Source organism: Stomoxys calcitrans, chromosome 2 (genome assembly GCF_963082655.1).
Source record: "Stomoxys calcitrans chromosome 2, idStoCalc2.1, whole genome shotgun sequence".
NCBI classification, from domain to species: domain Eukaryota; kingdom Metazoa; phylum Arthropoda; class Insecta; order Diptera; family Muscidae; genus Stomoxys; species Stomoxys calcitrans.
In genome coordinates, this window is record NC_081553.1 from 220,434,459 (window position 1) to 220,453,925 (window position 19,467).

The 19,467-nt window shown below is 38.0% G+C and overlaps 1 protein-coding gene across 3 annotated transcripts; it reads left to right on the top strand.

Annotated features, from left to right (window-relative positions):
- Positions 1–38: 38 nt before the first annotated feature.
- Positions 39–16,216, top strand: LOC106096382 (serine-rich adhesin for platelets). 3 transcript variants are annotated; one of them, XM_013264100.2, is made up of 9 exons: positions 39–151; positions 2,054–3,208; positions 3,281–4,300; positions 6,984–8,140; positions 8,200–8,600; positions 8,677–8,893; positions 8,958–9,167; positions 9,231–9,755; positions 15,886–16,216. In XM_013264100.2, the coding sequence occupies exons 1-9, from the start codon at positions 127–129 to the stop codon at positions 16,012–16,014; spliced, it is 4,839 nt and encodes a 1,612-aa protein (XP_013119554.2). In that variant the 5' UTR covers positions 39–126; the 3' UTR covers positions 16,015–16,216. The 3 variants fall into 3 exon arrangements, with proteins under 3 accessions (XP_013119554.2, XP_013119555.2, XP_013119556.2); XM_013264101.2 differs by having other exon boundaries at positions 8,958–9,158; XM_013264102.2 differs by having other exon boundaries at positions 62–151; positions 1,839–3,208.
- The last annotated feature ends 3,251 nt before the right edge of the window (positions 16,217–19,467 follow it).

A 19,467-nucleotide genomic window follows, 5' to 3' on the forward strand; every position in this document is an offset into this window, starting at 1 on the left:
ATACAAAAAGTCGATTAATAAACTAGTCGAAAGTCGACTTTTAGATCCCTACATTGTGCTTGACAGCTTGACAAGAAATAAATTATAATAAAATTATAAAATTAAACATAATAATGCACAATAAAAATGGATTTTCCACAACAAATTGAAGGTAAGGACTTACATCGTGTTGTATTGAATGATTAAATATACGAGTTCCATGCGAAACTACAGATATATTTTTTTTATATAGACAAAGTAAAAATCAATTTTTTTCATTTTCACGGCTGGCTTTGTGTGAAAAAGTGGGTGGTAATTGAGGTGGTGATGGTGCGCATATTATCCCCCCACAAAATATGGGGCGGGAGACTTCGTGGAAAACTGGCAAACGGCTCAACATTTCTGTGTTTTTTGTGTAAAGTGCAGTGCATATGATGACGGGCAGTTGTAATGGAGTGAGGGTTTGTGGGAGTACAAAGGGGTACATACATACATTGGCGATGGGATGGGGAAAGCAGTTGAAAGTGTCTTAGATGTCAGTGTGAAAAAATCTATTATAATTAGTTCTCTTACAATTTTTTTATTGTTGTGTTTGTTTGGCCGGTAATCTTGCCAGCGGTGGTTTGCTCTTTCTTCTTTGTCTCAAGTAAAAAGTATCGATTTTTTGGATTATTTTAGATTCTGTTTTGAGCATCACAGAATAGAGAGACGTAATACATCCTTTTTTTAACTGAATGCAGTTGAAAGCTGCCTGGTCATTGGTCATATCTTAATTATTTTCCCATTATTTCAAATATTCGTTCAGTCTCAATTATTATGCCATCAAGTAAGTGTGTTTGATGATGTTTTATTTTTGTTTAAAAAGTGATGACGTTATTTATTTTTTTGGGTTATTGTTTCTTTATAACTATTTCAAAACAAAAACAATACAGCCATACAGATGTAAGGTTTAGTTATGTTCCGTAATGTGTGTACATAAATTTACTTTAGTACAAATATATATGTATGTGTATAGGAACTAGTTTTAAGTGATAAAGATGAAGTTAACCATTGAGGTTTTTTATTACATTTTTATTACATTTCATAAAATAAAAAAACATAACACAAAAATTGTTATTGCAAATATTAAATTTGGCGAATTCTCCTCATAAAAATGACACTAGCGTTTTCTGATCTCTATGCCGCTTATTACTAGGGGTCACAAAAAACACTCCACTGATCTTCAGTTTATCCTACCCAAGTTAAAAGAACATCACTCTGGTATCTAGACGCAAGCTGTAAAGGACTACAACATACACTTCTAACAAATCTGCGGGTTTTACAAGCAGATATAAGCAATCCCTCTTCCTTGAATTGTAGATGGATGTTATTGTGAATTGGATTAAATAAAAGAGTTGCCATCACTTGTGCAGAGGCTAGGGTTAAAGTAAGAGGAGCAAAAGAATTTGTTAATTGCTAAGTCACAACTAATCAGTGTAATATAGGGAAAAACTTCTCAAATATAAATGAGTGCTGTCAGATTCAAGTTTAAGCTCACTGATAAGGGACCTGCTTTTTATAATCGAGTCCGAACGCCTTGCCGCTGTGTGACTTCAGGAGGGGATAACTACCGTTGAAAAAACCCAGGCGTTCAGCGTCATAGGCGGACATGCTAATCTCTGCGCTACGGTGGTATTTACATATAATTGATCAAAGGACAAACACACTGTTTCACACAAAGCTGGAAAATACAAATTTTGTGTTTCACCAAATCTTTTCATCTTTATATTCTTGTAAAAGTTACATCCTGTATTGAAGCTACATGCATATATGATTTTATTGTTTCAAAAATTAATTTTGTTGTTTTTATTTATTTCAAGATTCACATCATATACCACTCACCACTACTTCTACTTCCCCCCATAAATATACAGTTCAAATAATCGGCTAAACTCAATTCGGATAGTTTTCTAATAAAAAACAAAATTAAAACCGAAAAAAGTTAATCCTCAACCCCTTTAGCTAAGCCTAAGTAAAATTGAAAGTTCGATAATCATTCAAGATTAACCATCATTTAACTCTGACATATACACAGAAACATTAGTGGCTAGATCACCATCGGTATATGATGTTGTTATGGAGTCGCCGCTTTATGCGGGCCTCAAATTGGATCATCGCAGCGCCAACAATTTCAATGTAATGGATAGTTACGGCCATAGAAAAATTGAATTAACCTCAACATCGGTGACTACAACAAATAATTTAAGTTACATAGATAAAATGGCATCCAGCATGAATAGTAGCACCACAATGGATGATACCACACCCTCTGATTCGGGGGTGCAAATGTTGGATTCCGAATCGAGTGAGCTTATGGTGGAGTCCATAACATCTCAAACGGGCTTTGAGTTTGAAGAAAGCAATAAATCCTATGAAGGTTTAGTGGAGAGAGGAGGTCACAAAGATGCTTTGATTGTGGTGCCGGCCGAGGAGACAACTGTCATAGACAGCAATTCGAATGTTACAGCGGTCACCGCTATAACTCCCAACAATACAACAACGGCTGTGGTTGAAGAGGCTATGACAATTAGCCAATGTTCTACATTTGATACAACTGAAAATATTGTCTACAGGCGTAAGGTACGCAAGACGCCCAGTGTACCTAAGGCTCCGAAGAAGAGGGTATCATTCCATGAGGATATACTTAAAAATACCAGAACTGATAATATACATATTGAGCATGGCTTTATAACCTACAAAGCAGGTGGGCAGCGCAGAATGGCCCCAATGGTGGGTCAGGCGGGCCGTTATTCCTGGTGCTCAGAAGGAGACCGGCAAAGAAACACAGAGCTATGCGATTCTCAGGAAGGTGATGAGGAGGGCGAAACTGGCCCCGTTGAAGGAGGTCCCAAACGAAGGGGTAGAGTGGTCTATCGCAATGCCTGTTCGGATGTCTTGGATTATGGTAACTCAGATGTTTATGATATGAATGATAGCCATCTGCAGTATGACAATTCGGGTGTATTTGAATATGTGCCCAAAGAACAAAGCAAGGATGCTAAACAACTAGAGGCCTCCCAAGCAAAACTGGAAAATAAACCTGAACTTTATAAATGTTCTTGTTCAAGCTCGAACTCAAGTCTTGATTCCGATGAGAATGATAAAAACTCCAATGGGAAAAGTTACGGCCAGGCCAAGTCCAATTCATGTGACTGCATAGGCATGAGTAACACCAATAACAATATAATAGGTGAGTTTGATATTTTAAATATATGTATGTACCATCAGCATAATTTCTTTCTTTATTTATTTCCATTTAAAGGTGACAATTGCTATTATTCTGAACCCAATATCGATTTCGATGAAAGTCCCCCACGTCAAAAGTCTGTATGGAATAAGGAAAAGAAACCTAAATCCAGTTGTCTCAAGAAAACCAAGTGTCAAACTAACATCATACACGAACAGGATCTTAATACCAAAGTTAAGAAATTCAATGTTCATGATATGAATCAGTTGTTGGACAATAGCAGCAAAATGATCTTTGGCTCCTTAAAGAGTATTTTTACAATGCCTTTGCCCGAACGTGGTGTGCCCGAGGGCTCTGAAGATCTACAGGCTGTCATTGAATGTGTACCAGAATTAGAGCAAACACCCGAACACAAACCGAAAGTAATGACCAATTTCAATGAACGTCCCGATTCACCACCCTTAAAGCAAAAGCCTTTCCTTAGTAAAAGTCTTGATGGATCGAAACAACAACCACCCATTAAGAAATTTGTACATAATGTTGATGAACAGTTGCGCAGGAATAAGGATGAGGACATGTTTGCCGCCAAGACACAAGATGAAAGTGCAACGAAGACAACACCACAATTGGTGCGTCAAATGGAGTTTGAAACTGATGGAGATATTTACAATGCTATATCATCGTCAAATGGCGCCTCGGCAGCATCTTCCTGTGAGCCAGCCGATCGTACACCATTTCGTAATAAGTTCATCATCAATTGTGAGAGCACAGTGTTTGAACACACTGGAGTCTCGTACTGCTATGAAACCTCATCGTTCAATGATCTCAATAACATGGATGATTTGCATGGTAGCATTGCTAGTTTGATTGAAAAAGATACACCGATTGCTCAACCTGAACCTGAATTGAAAAGTGCTTTCAGTGCTCCCATTGCAAAGACATTCTCCAATTTCTTCCGTAGCTTCAAGGATGCAGGAAAGGACAAAACTTCGCCAAAGAAAGTCAGTGGTAGAAAGCAGTGGGAAATTGCACAGAAGCAGGCACGCGAAGAAGAGGAGGCAAAACAGATGCATGAAGCTACGGAAAATTATTTTGGTAAGTTTAAAGAAATTTTTTATATAGTTGTATCTCAGGAATACTATAGGCCAAAATGAAATATTTTCATTTATTATGTAAGTTGTTCTTTCTCCCAAAGGGGGAAAGAGTCGAGCTAATTTTAATAATCACAAGAAATGAGAGTTTTTTTATTGGTTATTGAAAAGAAATTGTCAGACAACATATTGGAGTTGATCGCATATGCGCCATTGTGCGGATGGTGGTTAGCCTGCATTCGTTGCCAGAAAAAGGAAGATGGATATTTTCATTGAAATCATTAAGGAACCTGGTATGAACATGAGTAGGCTTGAGAAGTGAATTGAATGGGGGTAGAGTTCCGAAAGATCACTTGTTACAGAACGGATATAAGACGAGTTGTCATCAATATTCCCGGATTTAATATTGTGACGACAACACCTTCCTCTCAGTCCGACCAATACTAATTAAGTCTTAATAATAAATTTTCTTAGCAAGATCATATCCGGGTGAAATCCGTGCCAGGTAGCCTATTTACATGGTACATGTTAGGAGCTACCAGCCAGATATTGTTTCAGTAATATAATATGTGTATTCTCATGGACCAGTTTGCAATGATAGAGAGTATTGGCGTCGTATGAACCACATACTTAGATAGAAAAAACAGGAAGGGTAAAATTAAAAAGCAAAAAAAAAATTCAGTGCTAGTCTGTTTGCCATGAGGTGTTAACGCCATTTGCCAACCTGTCAAAACAATAAAAAGTGTATGTAATTGTAAAAATGCATAAAATTTGCATAATATGTGAGGGCATAGAAGTCAAATAAATGGCATTAAGATTTATGTACGCAATTTTATAAATAATTGGTTTTAATTTTATTTTGCCATTCACAATAGAGGATTTCTGCTAGTGGCCACACTTATGTATATGTGAAAAACATGTGATGGCAATACTAACGACAGATGTTCTTGGCAGTTAATCCAGAATTTCGTTGTGCTGCTCATTTTTATACAATTGCTATGTTTTATTTTAGTTCTAGATAGACAAACCATGAAGGGCAAAACTAAAACGCAAAAAAAGTTTCCAGAGCAAGTCTGTTTGTTTGCTATGAAGTGTTAACGCCGTTTGCCAACCTGCCAAACAATGCGTGGAAAAAATGCAAATATTGTACAATTTATAACTAAAATTTGCTAAATATGTATATGTGAGGGCATAGAAGTCAAATAAAATGCATTAAGGTTTGTGTACGCAATTAAAAAATAATAGGATTTTATTTTATTTAGCTATTCACAATAGAGAATTTCTGCGAGTGTGAAAAAACATATCATGGCAACCCTAACGACAGTTGTTTCACATAAATCGTCAATGGTAAATTATCAAGAACTTCGTTGTCCTGGATAGATGTCATTTTCATACAATATTTCATTGGACTGCACTATACGGTAACAAAATAAAACACAGCTTCTGTATGGGATGTACGACGACGTAGGCGTAGTTAAACGTATCAAAATACAACGGTTGCGTTGGTTAGGTCATTAAGCAAACCGGGAAAGATCAAGTGGTGAAAGACATCTCGAAACTTGGTGTCAGAGATTTAAGGAGAAGAAGATCGAGGGGCTTGGAACGCTGTTCTAAGTACGGCTTATGGGACAAATGTTCTATAATAGCTAATTAAAGTAAAATAAAGTATTCTCAAGGTACATACTTTATTACGGAGGCCACCGTAGCGCAGAGGTTAGCATTTCCGCCTATGACGCTGAACGCCTGGGTTCGAATTCTGGCGAGACCATCATAAAATTTTCAGCGGTGGTTATCCCCTCCTAATGCTGGTGACATTTGTGAGGTACTATGCCATGTTAAAACTTCTCCTCCAATGAGATGTCGCAATGCGGCAGGCCTTTCGGAATCGGCTATAAAGACGAGGCCCCTTTTTACTGAGCATAAACTTGAATCGGACTGCACTCATTGATATGGGAGAAGTTGGCCCCTGTTCCTTAATGGGATGTTCGTGGCAAATTTGCATTCGCATGGTGCATAAGAAAGCACCCAGTAGCAGATTGCAAAGAAGCATCAGTACAAATCCGATTTAACATGAATAGCAAACACATTTTGCCAACCTGTCACATAGTTTTGCTATTCACAATAGATGGTTGTTGTTGTAGCAATGTGTTGTACACGGAGGCGGCAGCCCTTGTCGATGAAAGACTTCATCGGGTCAATCCGGTACGTACAACCGGCTGCCAAGGGATTGACAATAGATGGTTTTCTTAAACTGACAAATCTAATTTAGGAAAAACATCATGGTAACGCAAAATTGCAGTTTGTAGATAGCACCTCGAACGGCGTTTTGGGGTAAGGGCCCGTTAATCTCGCTAGGATTCAAATCCCACCTTCTGGGAGAAGTAGCTTCAACATAGCCGATAGTATGTGAAAGGTTTTAACAATTATATTACAAAATTTAGCCGTTTTTTTGTCCTTTTTCGCAAGTGGCGTTTTTTATATTCCTAAACTACTCGCTAATACCTTTCATTTCACTTGGGCCAGTGCCATAATAAAAAACTTCAGATTTGTTTTCGATAGGGTGAACATTAGGGGGTGCAAAAAATCTCTAATAAAAAATCTATAAGACTTCATATAAAGTGTGTATTTGCCCTAGAATGAATCGCTTCATTATTTTGAATAAATTGTTTTAAAATTTACTATTGCAGCTTTAAAAATGCCAAAAAGGAGCAGTTTAACTCCTGCTGCCCCCTTGGCTAGTAGCACACCAACCAAGTCTACAAAATTTCCCTCAACCACATCCTCATCGACCATATCGGAGTTAACAAACAATACCAGCACTTCCACATCAGCACAAGCCCAACATCATAAATCGAATGCTTCCTTAACAAGTGGTATAGGCAGTGGCAGCGGTGTACCATCTACCCCACGGGGGGCCGAAAGCCTTGCAATTGGTTCGGATCTACGCAATAATCTAGAGAAACAATCGCGTCATTTGCCCTCACCCATTAAGAAACGTTTGAGTGCCACTGGGTCCACATTAATACAACAAAATGCTCCGCCTAGATATGGCCTAAGTGGTCCAACTGCTCAACTAGCACAGCAGCAGCAGGACATGGCTATGTTTAGTCCGGATTTGTATCATTCGTATATGGGTGCACGTGGTGGCAGTGGTCGTGATTCAAAGAGTACCATACTGAGTGAAGAATTCGATGATATTCTAACCATAACTACAGATACCGAAAGAAATGAAAGCGATATTGTTATTGTGGACTATCAGGATGTCAATGACCGCCATAGTGCTGCCATTGATTATGGTAATCTTCTGAAACCACCACAACCGCCGGCAAAGACCTCCTTGATCAATCGTTTTCTACGCAATGTCACACAGAAAAAAATACTCGAATCCTCGATAAGACGCAACAACTTCTTTGCACAGAAATTGAAGACAGAAAAAAGTAGCGGAAATCTTTATGTGAAGGGTGCCAAGCCACGTAATTTGGAATTAATCGAAGATCTTAATGCTGAGATTGCTATGGAGATTGAGATGTCTGGTGTAAACAATTCACCACGCAAAGAGCTGGCCAGCCTGGATGGTGATTTGCCGGGCGATTTGTCACGTTTTGAATTGGGAATTGGTGAAATTTCTATCGATGTTTTTGCTGGCGTCCAATTGAATATTCTCAAAGATGTCACCGAACAACTGTTGAAGGTCTTCAAATTGTATACCGGTTACAGCAAGGAGGGTTATATGACACCCGTGCTAGTTTTGCTAACTGACAGGTCCATATATGTTACAGATTTGGTACGCAATAAACTATGTTCGAAATTTGTATTGGCCTATAAGGAGCTGGATGTCATATTGGTAAGTTGGAAGACCGGTGTCTGTAAGTATTGAAATTCAGCTTCTTTTTTGTATTCTAGATGGGTCCCTATGGCAATACGGTGTTGCTTTCCAACAGCAATAGAGATAAACAGCAGGTCTTGTTGGCTGGTGGGCCTTATCCTGCTGCTGGCTTAGTGGCTAATTTAGAGTTATGTGCTCGCCGCAGTGGCTCAGTGTTACCGGCAGTGGGACAACTTACGTTGGATCACTTGGCACCCTTGCAAAACTTCGTCAGGGAAAATTCTTGTGTTGGCAAACATGATGCTTGGATGTATTATGCGGTGGTAAATGTTCCAGGAGCAGCATTGGGAGATGCTGGAGAACAAGAGCCACTGGGTCCGCATGCCAAAGGTTTCCTAATGCATAGACGAGTAAAGGAGCATCTAAGCAATACAAATTCCAAACAGTATTCTTGGAATCCTGGATATTTCCTGCTGAAGTAAGTAAAATCCTTGATTTTTATTTCTTAAAATTTTTAATTTTTTATCTATTTGATTTTTGTTATTATTATACAGAGCTGGAGTTCTCTACATGTTTAATGATTCCACACAAAAGATACCCAGTTGGGCAATGGCATTGGCCGAATGTCAAGGTGCTCGAAGGGCTGTTAAGGCTTTAAGGCCTCATTGTTTTGAAATTATGTTGAAGAATAAAATGCTATTGCAACTGGCAGCTCCCGATGAATATGTGGCTTCAGAATGGCTTCAAGCCTTGTTACAATCAGCTAGCGGGGTATGATTTAACAAAGTTTTTATAAAAAACAAATTCCTCTTCATTTATTTTACTTTCCTTATAGCTTTTTGAAATGCAAGAAAAGCATAAAACTCTAGGCTGTACTTTAGTGGTAACCCAAAATCACTTGATAACCTTGAGGGAAGATTTTTCGGCACCTCTACGGAAGCTTAAGGGCGATGAAGAGAAAGAGCCCAATGCTCAGGATTCTGTAATGGGGAATACCACGAAATTTCCAGAAGACGATCAATATTTGGGAGACACCGTAAGTTTGGTAAGAGTTATTTTAGATGGAAGATTTAAGCAAATTTAATTTTTCGATAATTTCAATTTATAGCTAAGCTCTACCATGAGCACACCCACAAGAAATACTCAACGCTCTACATCCTCAATGAATTCGACACCAACCAAATTATCTCAACTTTCACGTTCCACCACCACATGTAATACCACCTTGGCATCATCTTTAGCCAGTAATGTTGTTACACCCACATACCTGTCCACTCATACAACCAGGCAACAAGTAATACATGCCACTGCTATGCAACATGTCGCTGATGGACATCACAACCAAATGTCGTCCATCAGCGGCAACAGCAAGCAGTACAAGAACAGCAACAATAATAACAGTATGAGTAGTGTGTATGGCAAAAATTCTGGTTTAGAAATTCTAACTTGTGCTGATATTAAAGAAATGACCGGAATTAAAATTCCCTCGCACACTGACACCTGGTGGTGTATTTTAGAATTCTCATGTCAAGAGGTGCGAGAATGTTCGGATGATTTGGTCATATTTTTCGCTAGCAGCACAGAAATGCAAAGATTTTTGCGTTTGTTGGAACAATTATGGCAGGCTAAAAATGTAAGTAACGCAATAGTACTTTAAAATTATTGAACTACGAAAATATTTTACAATTTGTATTGTGTATTGAAAAATATTGCAACAAATTATTTTTGTTGCAAATCTTAGAATTTTGAAATAATTTTGCAGCGAAAATATTTCTAGCGAAATAAAAAATGGCATGAATATTTTTTGCGAGAAAAAAATTCTATTTTCAAATTTTTTGGCTGTAAGGGCGAAGATCACTCATTTCATAATTTTTCGTTTGTGTTTCTGTTGAGACGAGCTTAATGTTGGAAAATTTTTTTGCAATGGAAAAGAAAAGCCAGAGTTCACAACACGCCAACCATTATGGGGCGCGTTTTGTCTTTGGTTAGAAGACTTATTCAACCACTGTATGTGTGGAGGCTTCAAGAGCCATACATTGGTCGACCGTATTTATGTAGAACTAAATACCGTATTTATATAGTAATAATGGTAATGTTCTCATTAGGGGAGGGATGGCCCTTAGGCATTTCGACTCAAATATGGATATCAAATTCGTGCTGCACTTCCAAATCCCTTTAATTTGAATCCCATATTGCCATGGCCGGTAAATATGAACTGGTGTTTTGAAGTTGGGGAGGCAACTGGCACTTTGAACTTAGATATCAAATTCTTTCTTTTTTCCCAATGGAACTGAAGTTCAGTTTATGCGGTGCTTTAGGGCGTACCCCAAAACGCTTGGCTCCAAAATTGGATATCAAATTCGTTTTCTTCTCTCAAATACCTTTCATTGGAGTCCTATATTGTCATAATGGGTCAAATAACCCATTTGACGTATCTTTAGGAGGAAAAGCTCCACCTAGACTTGAACGCAAATTTTAATGTCATATCCGTAATCTACTCCCTAATACCATTAATTTGAGTCTCATATAGCCATGGTCGTCTGATATGCCCATTTGGGGTTAGGCCACCTCCCATTACTTGGACCTAATGTTTTATGCCATATTTGTAATCTACTGCCTAATACTTTTCATTTGAGTCCCATATTGACATGAACTCCGAATATATCTGTTTAGAGGAGTTTTGGGTTTGGGGAGCCCCGCTGGGTTCATGGGCCCAAATTTCAATACGATATTCGTTTTCTGGTCTCCAATACCTCTCATGTGATACCCTTATTGTGCCCATTGGACCACTTTCGGATATTGGTGGCGTTTATTTGGCTAAGGGGGAGGGTCCGCCTCCAACCGATATTTAAAAATTATATAGCCTATGTTTCCCTCCAGACAAACGTACACAATCTATGAAAATTTTAAGAAAGTCAGTTCAGCCAAGTATCGTACAGTCATAATGGGTTTAATGGCGTTTTTGATGGGTGGCGTAACCCCCTATACTTCGATCTGATTTGTATGCCAGATTCGAAATCTACTCCCTAATACCTTTGAGCCCCTTATTGAAATTAACTTCCAATATGTCTGGGGAGTTTTGGGGTGGCCCGATGGGTAGTTAGACTCAAATTTTTATACCATATTCGTATTCTACTCTCAAATACCTTTCATTTAATACCTATATTGTCCCGATCGGTCCACTTTTGATGTTGGGTTGTATTTTTAACATAAGGGGGAGGGTCCGTCCACCTTTCGATACCGAAAAATTATAAAGCCTATGTTTCGTTCCAGACCAATCTACACAATATGCGACAATTTCGAGAAAATCGATTCTGCCGTATTTCAGTCTATACGGACCAAACAAACCGGGTCCCATACATCCATGATTGGCTAATGTGCCCATTTTGGGCGTTTTTGTGGGGGTGGGTGACCCCCTACACTTGGACATGCATTTTCGTTATCTACTCCCGCATACTTTTCATTTGACACCCATATTGTCCCGATCGGTCCACTTTTATTTTTGGGTAGTACTTTTGGGGCAAGGGGGAGGGTCCGCCCCCTCCCGATATCAAAAAATTATATAGCCTATTTTTCCTTCCAGACCAACCTTCATACTCTGTGAAAATTTCAAGAAAATCTGTTCAGCCGTTTTTGAGTCTATACGGAACAAACAAACAAACCGACAAACAAACACAAATTTAATTGTTATGCCCTACACTACTACTCTGGTACAGGGTATTATAACTTAGTGAATCAGTTTGTAACACCCAAAAGGAAGAGAGATAGACCCATTGATATGTATACCGATCGACTCAGAATCACTTTCTGATTCGTCTGTCTGTTTGTCCGTCTGTCTGGATTTAGCTCCAATGCTTTCGAAATTGGCAGGAAGGATTTTCTTATGACTCCCGAAATTACAGGTGAATTTCATAGAAATCGGTTCAGATTTGGATATAGCTCCCATACATATGTTCGTCCGATTTGCAGTAATAATGCAATAAGATGGTAATTTCTTACCCGATTCTCTTGAAATTTGTTAGGAAGGATTTTCTCTTGACTCTCGACATTACTGGGGAATTTAGATATAGCCCTCATATATATATATATATATATATATATATATATATATATATATATATATATATATATATATATATATATATATATATATATATATATATATATATATATATATATATATATATATATATATATATAATATTTAATATCCCTGACCAACGACAGACTCGATATAATTATCCCCTCTTAATGTTGGGGACATTTGCGAGGAACAATCATTAAAAATTTTTCCCCAAAGAGGTGTCGCACTGCGGGATGCCGTTCGGACTCGGCTATAAAAAAGGTCCCTTTTCATTGAGTTTCAACTTGAATCTGAAAGCACTCATTGATGTGTGAGAATTTGAACCTTCTCGGTTCCAGGTGGTAATGTTCTTCCTTAGGGTAATGTTCTCATTAGGGAGGGATGTAACCTCAGTCATTTCGACTCAAATATGGATTTCAAATTCGTGCTGCACTTCCAAATCCCTTTAATTTTAATCCCATATTGCCATGGTCGGTAAATATGAAACGTTTGGAGGGTGTTTTGAAGTTGGGGAGGCACCCGGCACTTTGCACAGAAATTAGATATCAAATTCGTTCTTTATTCCCAATGGAAATGAAGTACAGTTAAGGCGGTGCTTTAGGGCGTACCCCAAAACGCTTGTCTCCAACGACAGAGTCGATATAATTACTCCAAGTCAGAGTGCTACAATATAATTAACCACGCCCAACTTCTTCGCATGAGGAACGATTTCGAATCTAGCGTCGTTAATGAATATAACGACATCATATAAAAAACGAGACAGCCTTTTTCTGATAACACTCTTGGACTTAACAGGGTTGAGACATAGGCCATTGGCTTTCGCCGACTCTTTTGCTGACTATTGACAGATCATGATTAAGCAGACGTATATTTTAAGCAATCTCATCCCTCGGATGAAAGAGGAAAGAGGGACCAGAATTGATACCTGAGGAACACCTTTTAAAACAAGCAGAGGCGACGATACAGAAGACTTATAACTGTCGAACTGAGTGCGGTGTGACAGGTACGACAAAATAAGACGAACGGACGTAGAAGAAAAATTGTAAAGATGTCTCATCTTATCACATAACAAGGAATTATCCATAGTGTCAAATGCCTTAGAATGGTCAAGAAGAACAAGGACATTTATCTTGTCATTCTCTAAATTGACCCTGATCCTCTCAGTGGCCTCTGCCAATGCAGTTATGCAGCTGTGGTTATGATGGAACCCGGACTGTCTCATATATAACAAAGAGTTCTCGTTGAAAAAAGACGACATTTGCAAATACATCAATTTCTCAAAGAGCTTTGACAAGTAACAAAGAATCGCAATTGGTCTATATTCCTTGGAATTCATAGGCAATGGGATGACCTTGGCATGCTTCCACGCTAATGGAAAATAACTCGTGGTGAGAATCCTATTGAAAACATAGGTTACATGAGGAATAATAAGGGGGTGTAAGAGTCTTACAAATCTAGGATCAAATCTGACAGCGTTAGACTTTACAGTCGCGACACACTCAAGGACATCGGCGGGACCAATATAGCTGAAGCCAAAACCAGAGTCGTCATCGAGAGAGGGGGAGATATTAAAGCCATAGAAATTGGGATCAACTGGGATCTGTGGGACATTAACAAAGGCATCATTAAGCCCATTGAAGTCCAAGTTTGTTGAACATCTATTAGTATCTTTCCCAATTCCTATGTTTCGAATAAGCTTCCAAGTTCTCTTGGAGCCTATTGCAAAAGTAAAGCGTCTGTAATAGTAGTCTTACTTGGCTATCTGAATCAACTTATTGACGTGGTCTCTTGCTGAGCGAAAGGCATCATGTAACTCAGAAGTCCTGAAACGTTTCCACCTGCGATGCAACATATTCCTCTCGTGAATAGTTGAACGAATATCCCGTGAGAATCACGGTTTCGTTCTGAAGGACACTTCTCTAGACTTGAGTGGAACCGTAAGTTTCTGTAGGTCACAGATATTCCTCTGTAGAAAGTCAGTTTGTTCATCGATAGTTTCTATACGAAATATCAGATCCCAGTCGATAAGCACTGCACTCGAAAGCAAAAAGTCATAGTCGCGACTGGCAAAATCTCTATATGAATATGTTTCCCTAGTCCTGGTGAGGCCAAATTCATGACATAAGATCAAGTCATGGTTCGAAAAACATGAGGCTGACAGATGAAGTGTCACTAAAAAAGAACAGATCGAGAAGCGTGATGGAGGATGCGGAAAAATGCGTGGGAATTGTTGAATTGACAGGCAAAAGCCCCAAGGAAAACAAACGTCAAGCCCGTGTCCGGTAAAACGTTAGAGTTGAAGTCCCCAGCAACCACAATGTTTGAGTATGCAAGAGAGAGAGGTTCAAGGACAGAGAAAAAATCTCGCGTATCCGTTCGGTTGTTCGTTCTATAAACACACCCCACTAGAAGCTTGTTAGCAGACACCTTAACAAAAACATACTCAATTGGGCCACCTGGGTTGGATTTTATACATAACTGAATATTCAGGTAGTTCCTCACATACAGAGCGGTGCCCCACGACGTAATCTATCAGCTATGTGCACACAATATCATGAAAGATCAATAAACGCATCAGGTGTTGACTGATTCAACCACGTCTCCGACACACACACACACTATATCAATGTCAGAGTTCTCAAAAATCTTATGATTGCCTACTACGGCTGGTCAATGAATTATATTTATAATTTTTGTTTGTTTTTCTTTCGAGACGAGCTCAATGATCGGAGATTTGTCTTTGCAAATGCCAGAGATAGCAACACACACCAACCACTATGGGACGCGTTTCGTTTTTGACGTGTTTTCAACAATTTAGGTGTGATGGCTTCAAGGACCGTGCGTTGGTATGTTGTATTTGAATCGTATTTATTGCGAAAACGTATCTATGAGACAAATACCATATTAACCACGCTCGAGAACCCTGTCTTTTAGCTGTACTTTTCCCAATGCATGTGTTTTCGTGTAATGACAGATTTTTTTGTCTGCGACAATTACACTACTTCCATGGTGCACCTGATTCTGTGTATCTGTTGGAAGTTGTATTGATGACCTCGAACGCCAGACAACGGCAACGGTTCTTGGGGCTGCTCCATGTGCCCAGGTGTAGCTGTACTTTTCCCAATGCATGTGTTTTCGTGTAATGACAGATTTTTTGTCTGCTACAATTACACTACTTACATGGTGCACATGATTGACATGTGTTTTCGTGTAATGACAGATTTTTTGTCTGCGACAATTACACTACTTACATGGTGCACATGATTCTGTGCATCTGTTGGAACTTGTATTGATGGCCTCGAAAGCCAGAAAACGGCAGCGACTCTTGGTGCTGCTCCGTGTGCCCAGATGTAGCTGTACTTTTCCCAATGCATGTGTTTTCGTGCATGGACAGATTTTTTGTCTGCGACAATTACACTACTTCCATGGTGCACCTGATTCTGTGCATCTGTTGGAAGTTGTATTGATGGCCTCGAACGCCAGACAACGGCAATGGCTCTTGGGGCTGCACCGTGTGCCCAGGTTCAAATCCCATCCGTGCTCTGCGAATTTTTTAATTTCAAGTTTTTTTGCCTGTTAAGGCATTTTAACTTATTTTTTTTTTCAATTTAAGGTTAACACACTATGATGTTATTTTCGTCAAATCATTACTGTAATCTTCTTGTTTTAATAATTCCAGAATGACTTATTCCCCATATGCGTACTCGATGAAGATGATATTATAGCAGAACAATGTACTATGCTCTATATGGATATAAATCGTTCATGGGAGCCCTTGCTATCGGCCGCGCTAGGCTATCCTCTTTAAATTGCATGTTATCTACAACAAAACCAAACAAAAAAAGAAAATATTTCCACTACAAGAGAAAGAGAAATGATAAAAAAAAGATATTTTTGAAATATATTAAACAAAATCTCTCCGCCCCTTTCCCTCTTAAAAAAATATTTATACCAAAATCTACAAAAATGATAGGAAAAGTGTTTGCTGCTTGACAAATAGAAATATTTAATTTTCCAAATGTATACAACAGAAAGGGAACACAACTCTTCTGGGGTTAACTACTTTAGCTGTTGCATGCCAAAGGGCTACTGAAGAAAAAAAAAAACACCATAGAAGAGTTTAGCCTTTCTGTAATGATAATACAAAAAATAATCAAAAACAAACTAGCTAGTCACACAAATACACATAAAAACAGACACATACTCAATTGTGGACTATATATATACAATTTACAGCAGATCTAAGTTTATTGTTTTAATTACCATTTATTAGATGGATTTATTTTTCTGTTTGCCTTTAGTTTGTTAATTTATGAAGTTCAAGTATTCGTAACCGAAAAGCTATCATTGTATAATCTGTTTGTAATTTAAATATGTGATATTTTGAATTATTATTATTATCTTTTTTTATACACTTAAATGCTTTTTTTATACAATTTTTTTTTTAATTAAGAAAAAACCTGAAAATTAAAAAAAAGCAATGGATTTACATTTTGTTGTGTATAGTAAGTTTTCTTCTTCGAATTTGTATATAAGAAAAGTGAAGATTGTATGATGTATGTTTTGAGGGTCTAAATTGAATTAAGCATCCATTGCAACGTATATGTGAATTGTTTAAAAAATTTAAGTTTGGTTTAAAGTATTTTTTTTTTAGTTTTTTAAGCGCATTGCCACTCACATTCTCATTCATGTCTGGTACATAGATTTGTGTTTTTTCTATTGATTCATTTAAATTTAAGCTTTAATTTACGTATGTATGCTCTACATAAGAAACGCAGCCTAGCTGTGTATATTAAGTTTTGTTTATTTGTCGAATCGTTTTATATTTTATTAATGGCTAAAACTCTGGCACAAATTATAATTTTTATGAAATAAAAATAAAATGAATTTGTACAAAACCCTTGTGTATATTGTTTTCTTTTCAACATTTTCACTTTGAAAGCATTTGTTACAATCGACAATTCCCATTTCCTCATCTTTGCTTTTTTTATTGCAATTGTTTCGTTTTTATGGTTTTACACCATCTTATAACCACTTAAACCGCTAACCGTTGTTCATCATTGTACTTTTAGGTCGCTGTTGTGCTTTTTTGTATATCTCCAAATAATGCCTTAAATATTTTCCACTTATCTTTGATCAAAATATAAATGAATGGCAATTTACATAGTCTTCTTTAGTATGCGCTTTGTTTAAATTCATGTTTTTCTCTATCTAAAGTTTACTTAACATAATCAATTCCCCCCCCTAAATATACATAACTATATACATATACATATATCTAAGCATGAGGAACTCTTCTATAAACTATCCTTGTAAGAACAGAAAATATTCAAAGAAAATGAAAACTGAATGCATTATATTAATATAATCAATAAATGAAACGAAGTGATTGTACTACATGAATACCAATATAAACCAAAAACTAAAAAAAAAAAAACAAAATATTGTTTCTCTAAAACTGTAAAGGCATAATTAAAAAAAAAAACATCAAGCGTAAGTATTTCCTTTCCTTTCCTTTCCTTTCCTGGGGCCGAGTTACCGTATACGTGATCGAGTACGCTTTTGTATCGAATGAGATTTCGTAGCGTATCGAATGAGATTTCGTAACGTATCGAATGAGATTTCGTATCGAATTGATGTATTACCGCCCTCGATGTCTGTCGTATCGAAATTTTTCAAATGTCTACCGATTATTTTTTGCATAACAGTTGATTTGAACACATGTTTGTGGCAAAACACAAACAAATGACAATTATCATGCTATTGTTGTTGTAGCCATATTTTCATGTGGAGGTGGCAATCCTCGTCATGCTACTGATGCGAGTAAGCTCGTTCCGGTTCAAAGGACCGATTGCCGCGGGAACAAGTTTGCCATTGTTTGTTTTTTATTTGCTTGCTTGGAAAACAATTTTTTAAATAAAAAATGCTGGCGATACTTTTGAGGTATTTTCCTTAGATAAACGTCAATTCATTGACCCGAGAGTGAAAAGTCTAGAAGGGGAGCCATTTGATCGCCGTGCCGCTGGACAGCTATCTCAAATTACCTTGCAATTCCATGGCAGCCGGTTGTACGTGCCGCATTGGCCCGATGGAGTCTTTCAGTGTACAACAACAACCGTGCATCATTCGTGGCGCCAAGTCGCGCAAAACGCAGGTTCCAAACAGAATCTCTACGCTAATGCTGAAGAATCTGGATTTGCATGGATTCGATTACCTTACAACTGTCCTCAGCCTATCTGAACACTATTATAGTACCCGATATTTGGAAGATGGGCAATCTGATCCCGTTACTGCAAATGCAAAAAATGCAAATTTTGCCCATGAACATTCCACTAAGGAACAGGGATCCCGCTACTGCAACCTGAAAAGGACACGAGCAAGGGAGAGTTGTACAGACCGATCTCCTTTCTCTCATCAGTAGCCAAGACGCATGAGGGATTACTCCTCCCGCTCCTCTCGTTGGACAATTTCCATTCGCCGAGCATCAGCATGCATTTGTAATCATGATGTATACCATAATTTTGGTTGTTAAAATTTTCTCTTTATAAATATATGTATGTAGTTAATGGAAACATTTTAGAAATGCTTTGGAGCCATTTGCACGCAAATATTTCGACATCGTCACGAAAAGCACGTGAAAACCAAGAATGGCTAGAAAATCATATTCCGCACTTCATTCGTCCGCATAGTGGATGCCCACAGCTAAGAAACAGGGCCACCTCTCGACAGACGAAGACTACACTATACAAGACACTGACACTTCCGTGTTGTTATATGGTTCTGAGGGATGGGTACTTGTGAAAGCAGGGTCCGAATTACCGCATACGTGATCGAGTGTGCTTTCGAATCGAATAAAACTTCATCTTGTATTTAACGGATGTTATACTCCTTTTAAAAACATTTTAATGTCAAACTTTTTATAAACTATGATCGACTTAAACATTTGCGTTTTTAAATCTCAAAAATTCTCTTTCAATAAAGAAATACGTAATTCACAATAGAGAGATTTCGAACGGTTGTTCTCGTTCACGTATGCGGTAATTCGGCCCCAGATGAAGCGGTGCTTGGAGTGTTTGAGAGAAAGGTTCTTCGTATAATATATGGACCAGTTTGCGTTAATGGAGAATATAGGCGTCGTATGAACCACGAGCTGTATGACAACGATAGCATAGTTACAGGGTATCAAAATACAACGGTTGCGTTGGCAGAATGGATGAAGAAGCAAAGAAATCATTTGAAGGCAAACACGGTGGTACACGCA

Coding starts and splice junctions, on each gene's coding strand:
- LOC106096382 (XM_013264100.2), top strand. CDS start 127: ATGGATTTTCCACAACAAATTGAAG. Junction 9,168..9,230: donor TGGGAGACACCGTAAGTTTG/GTAAGAGTTATT, acceptor TTCAATTTATAG/CTAAGCTCTACCATGAGCAC. Junction 9,756..15,885: donor AATTATGGCAGGCTAAAAAT/GTAAGTAACGCA, acceptor TAATAATTCCAG/AATGACTTATTCCCCATATG.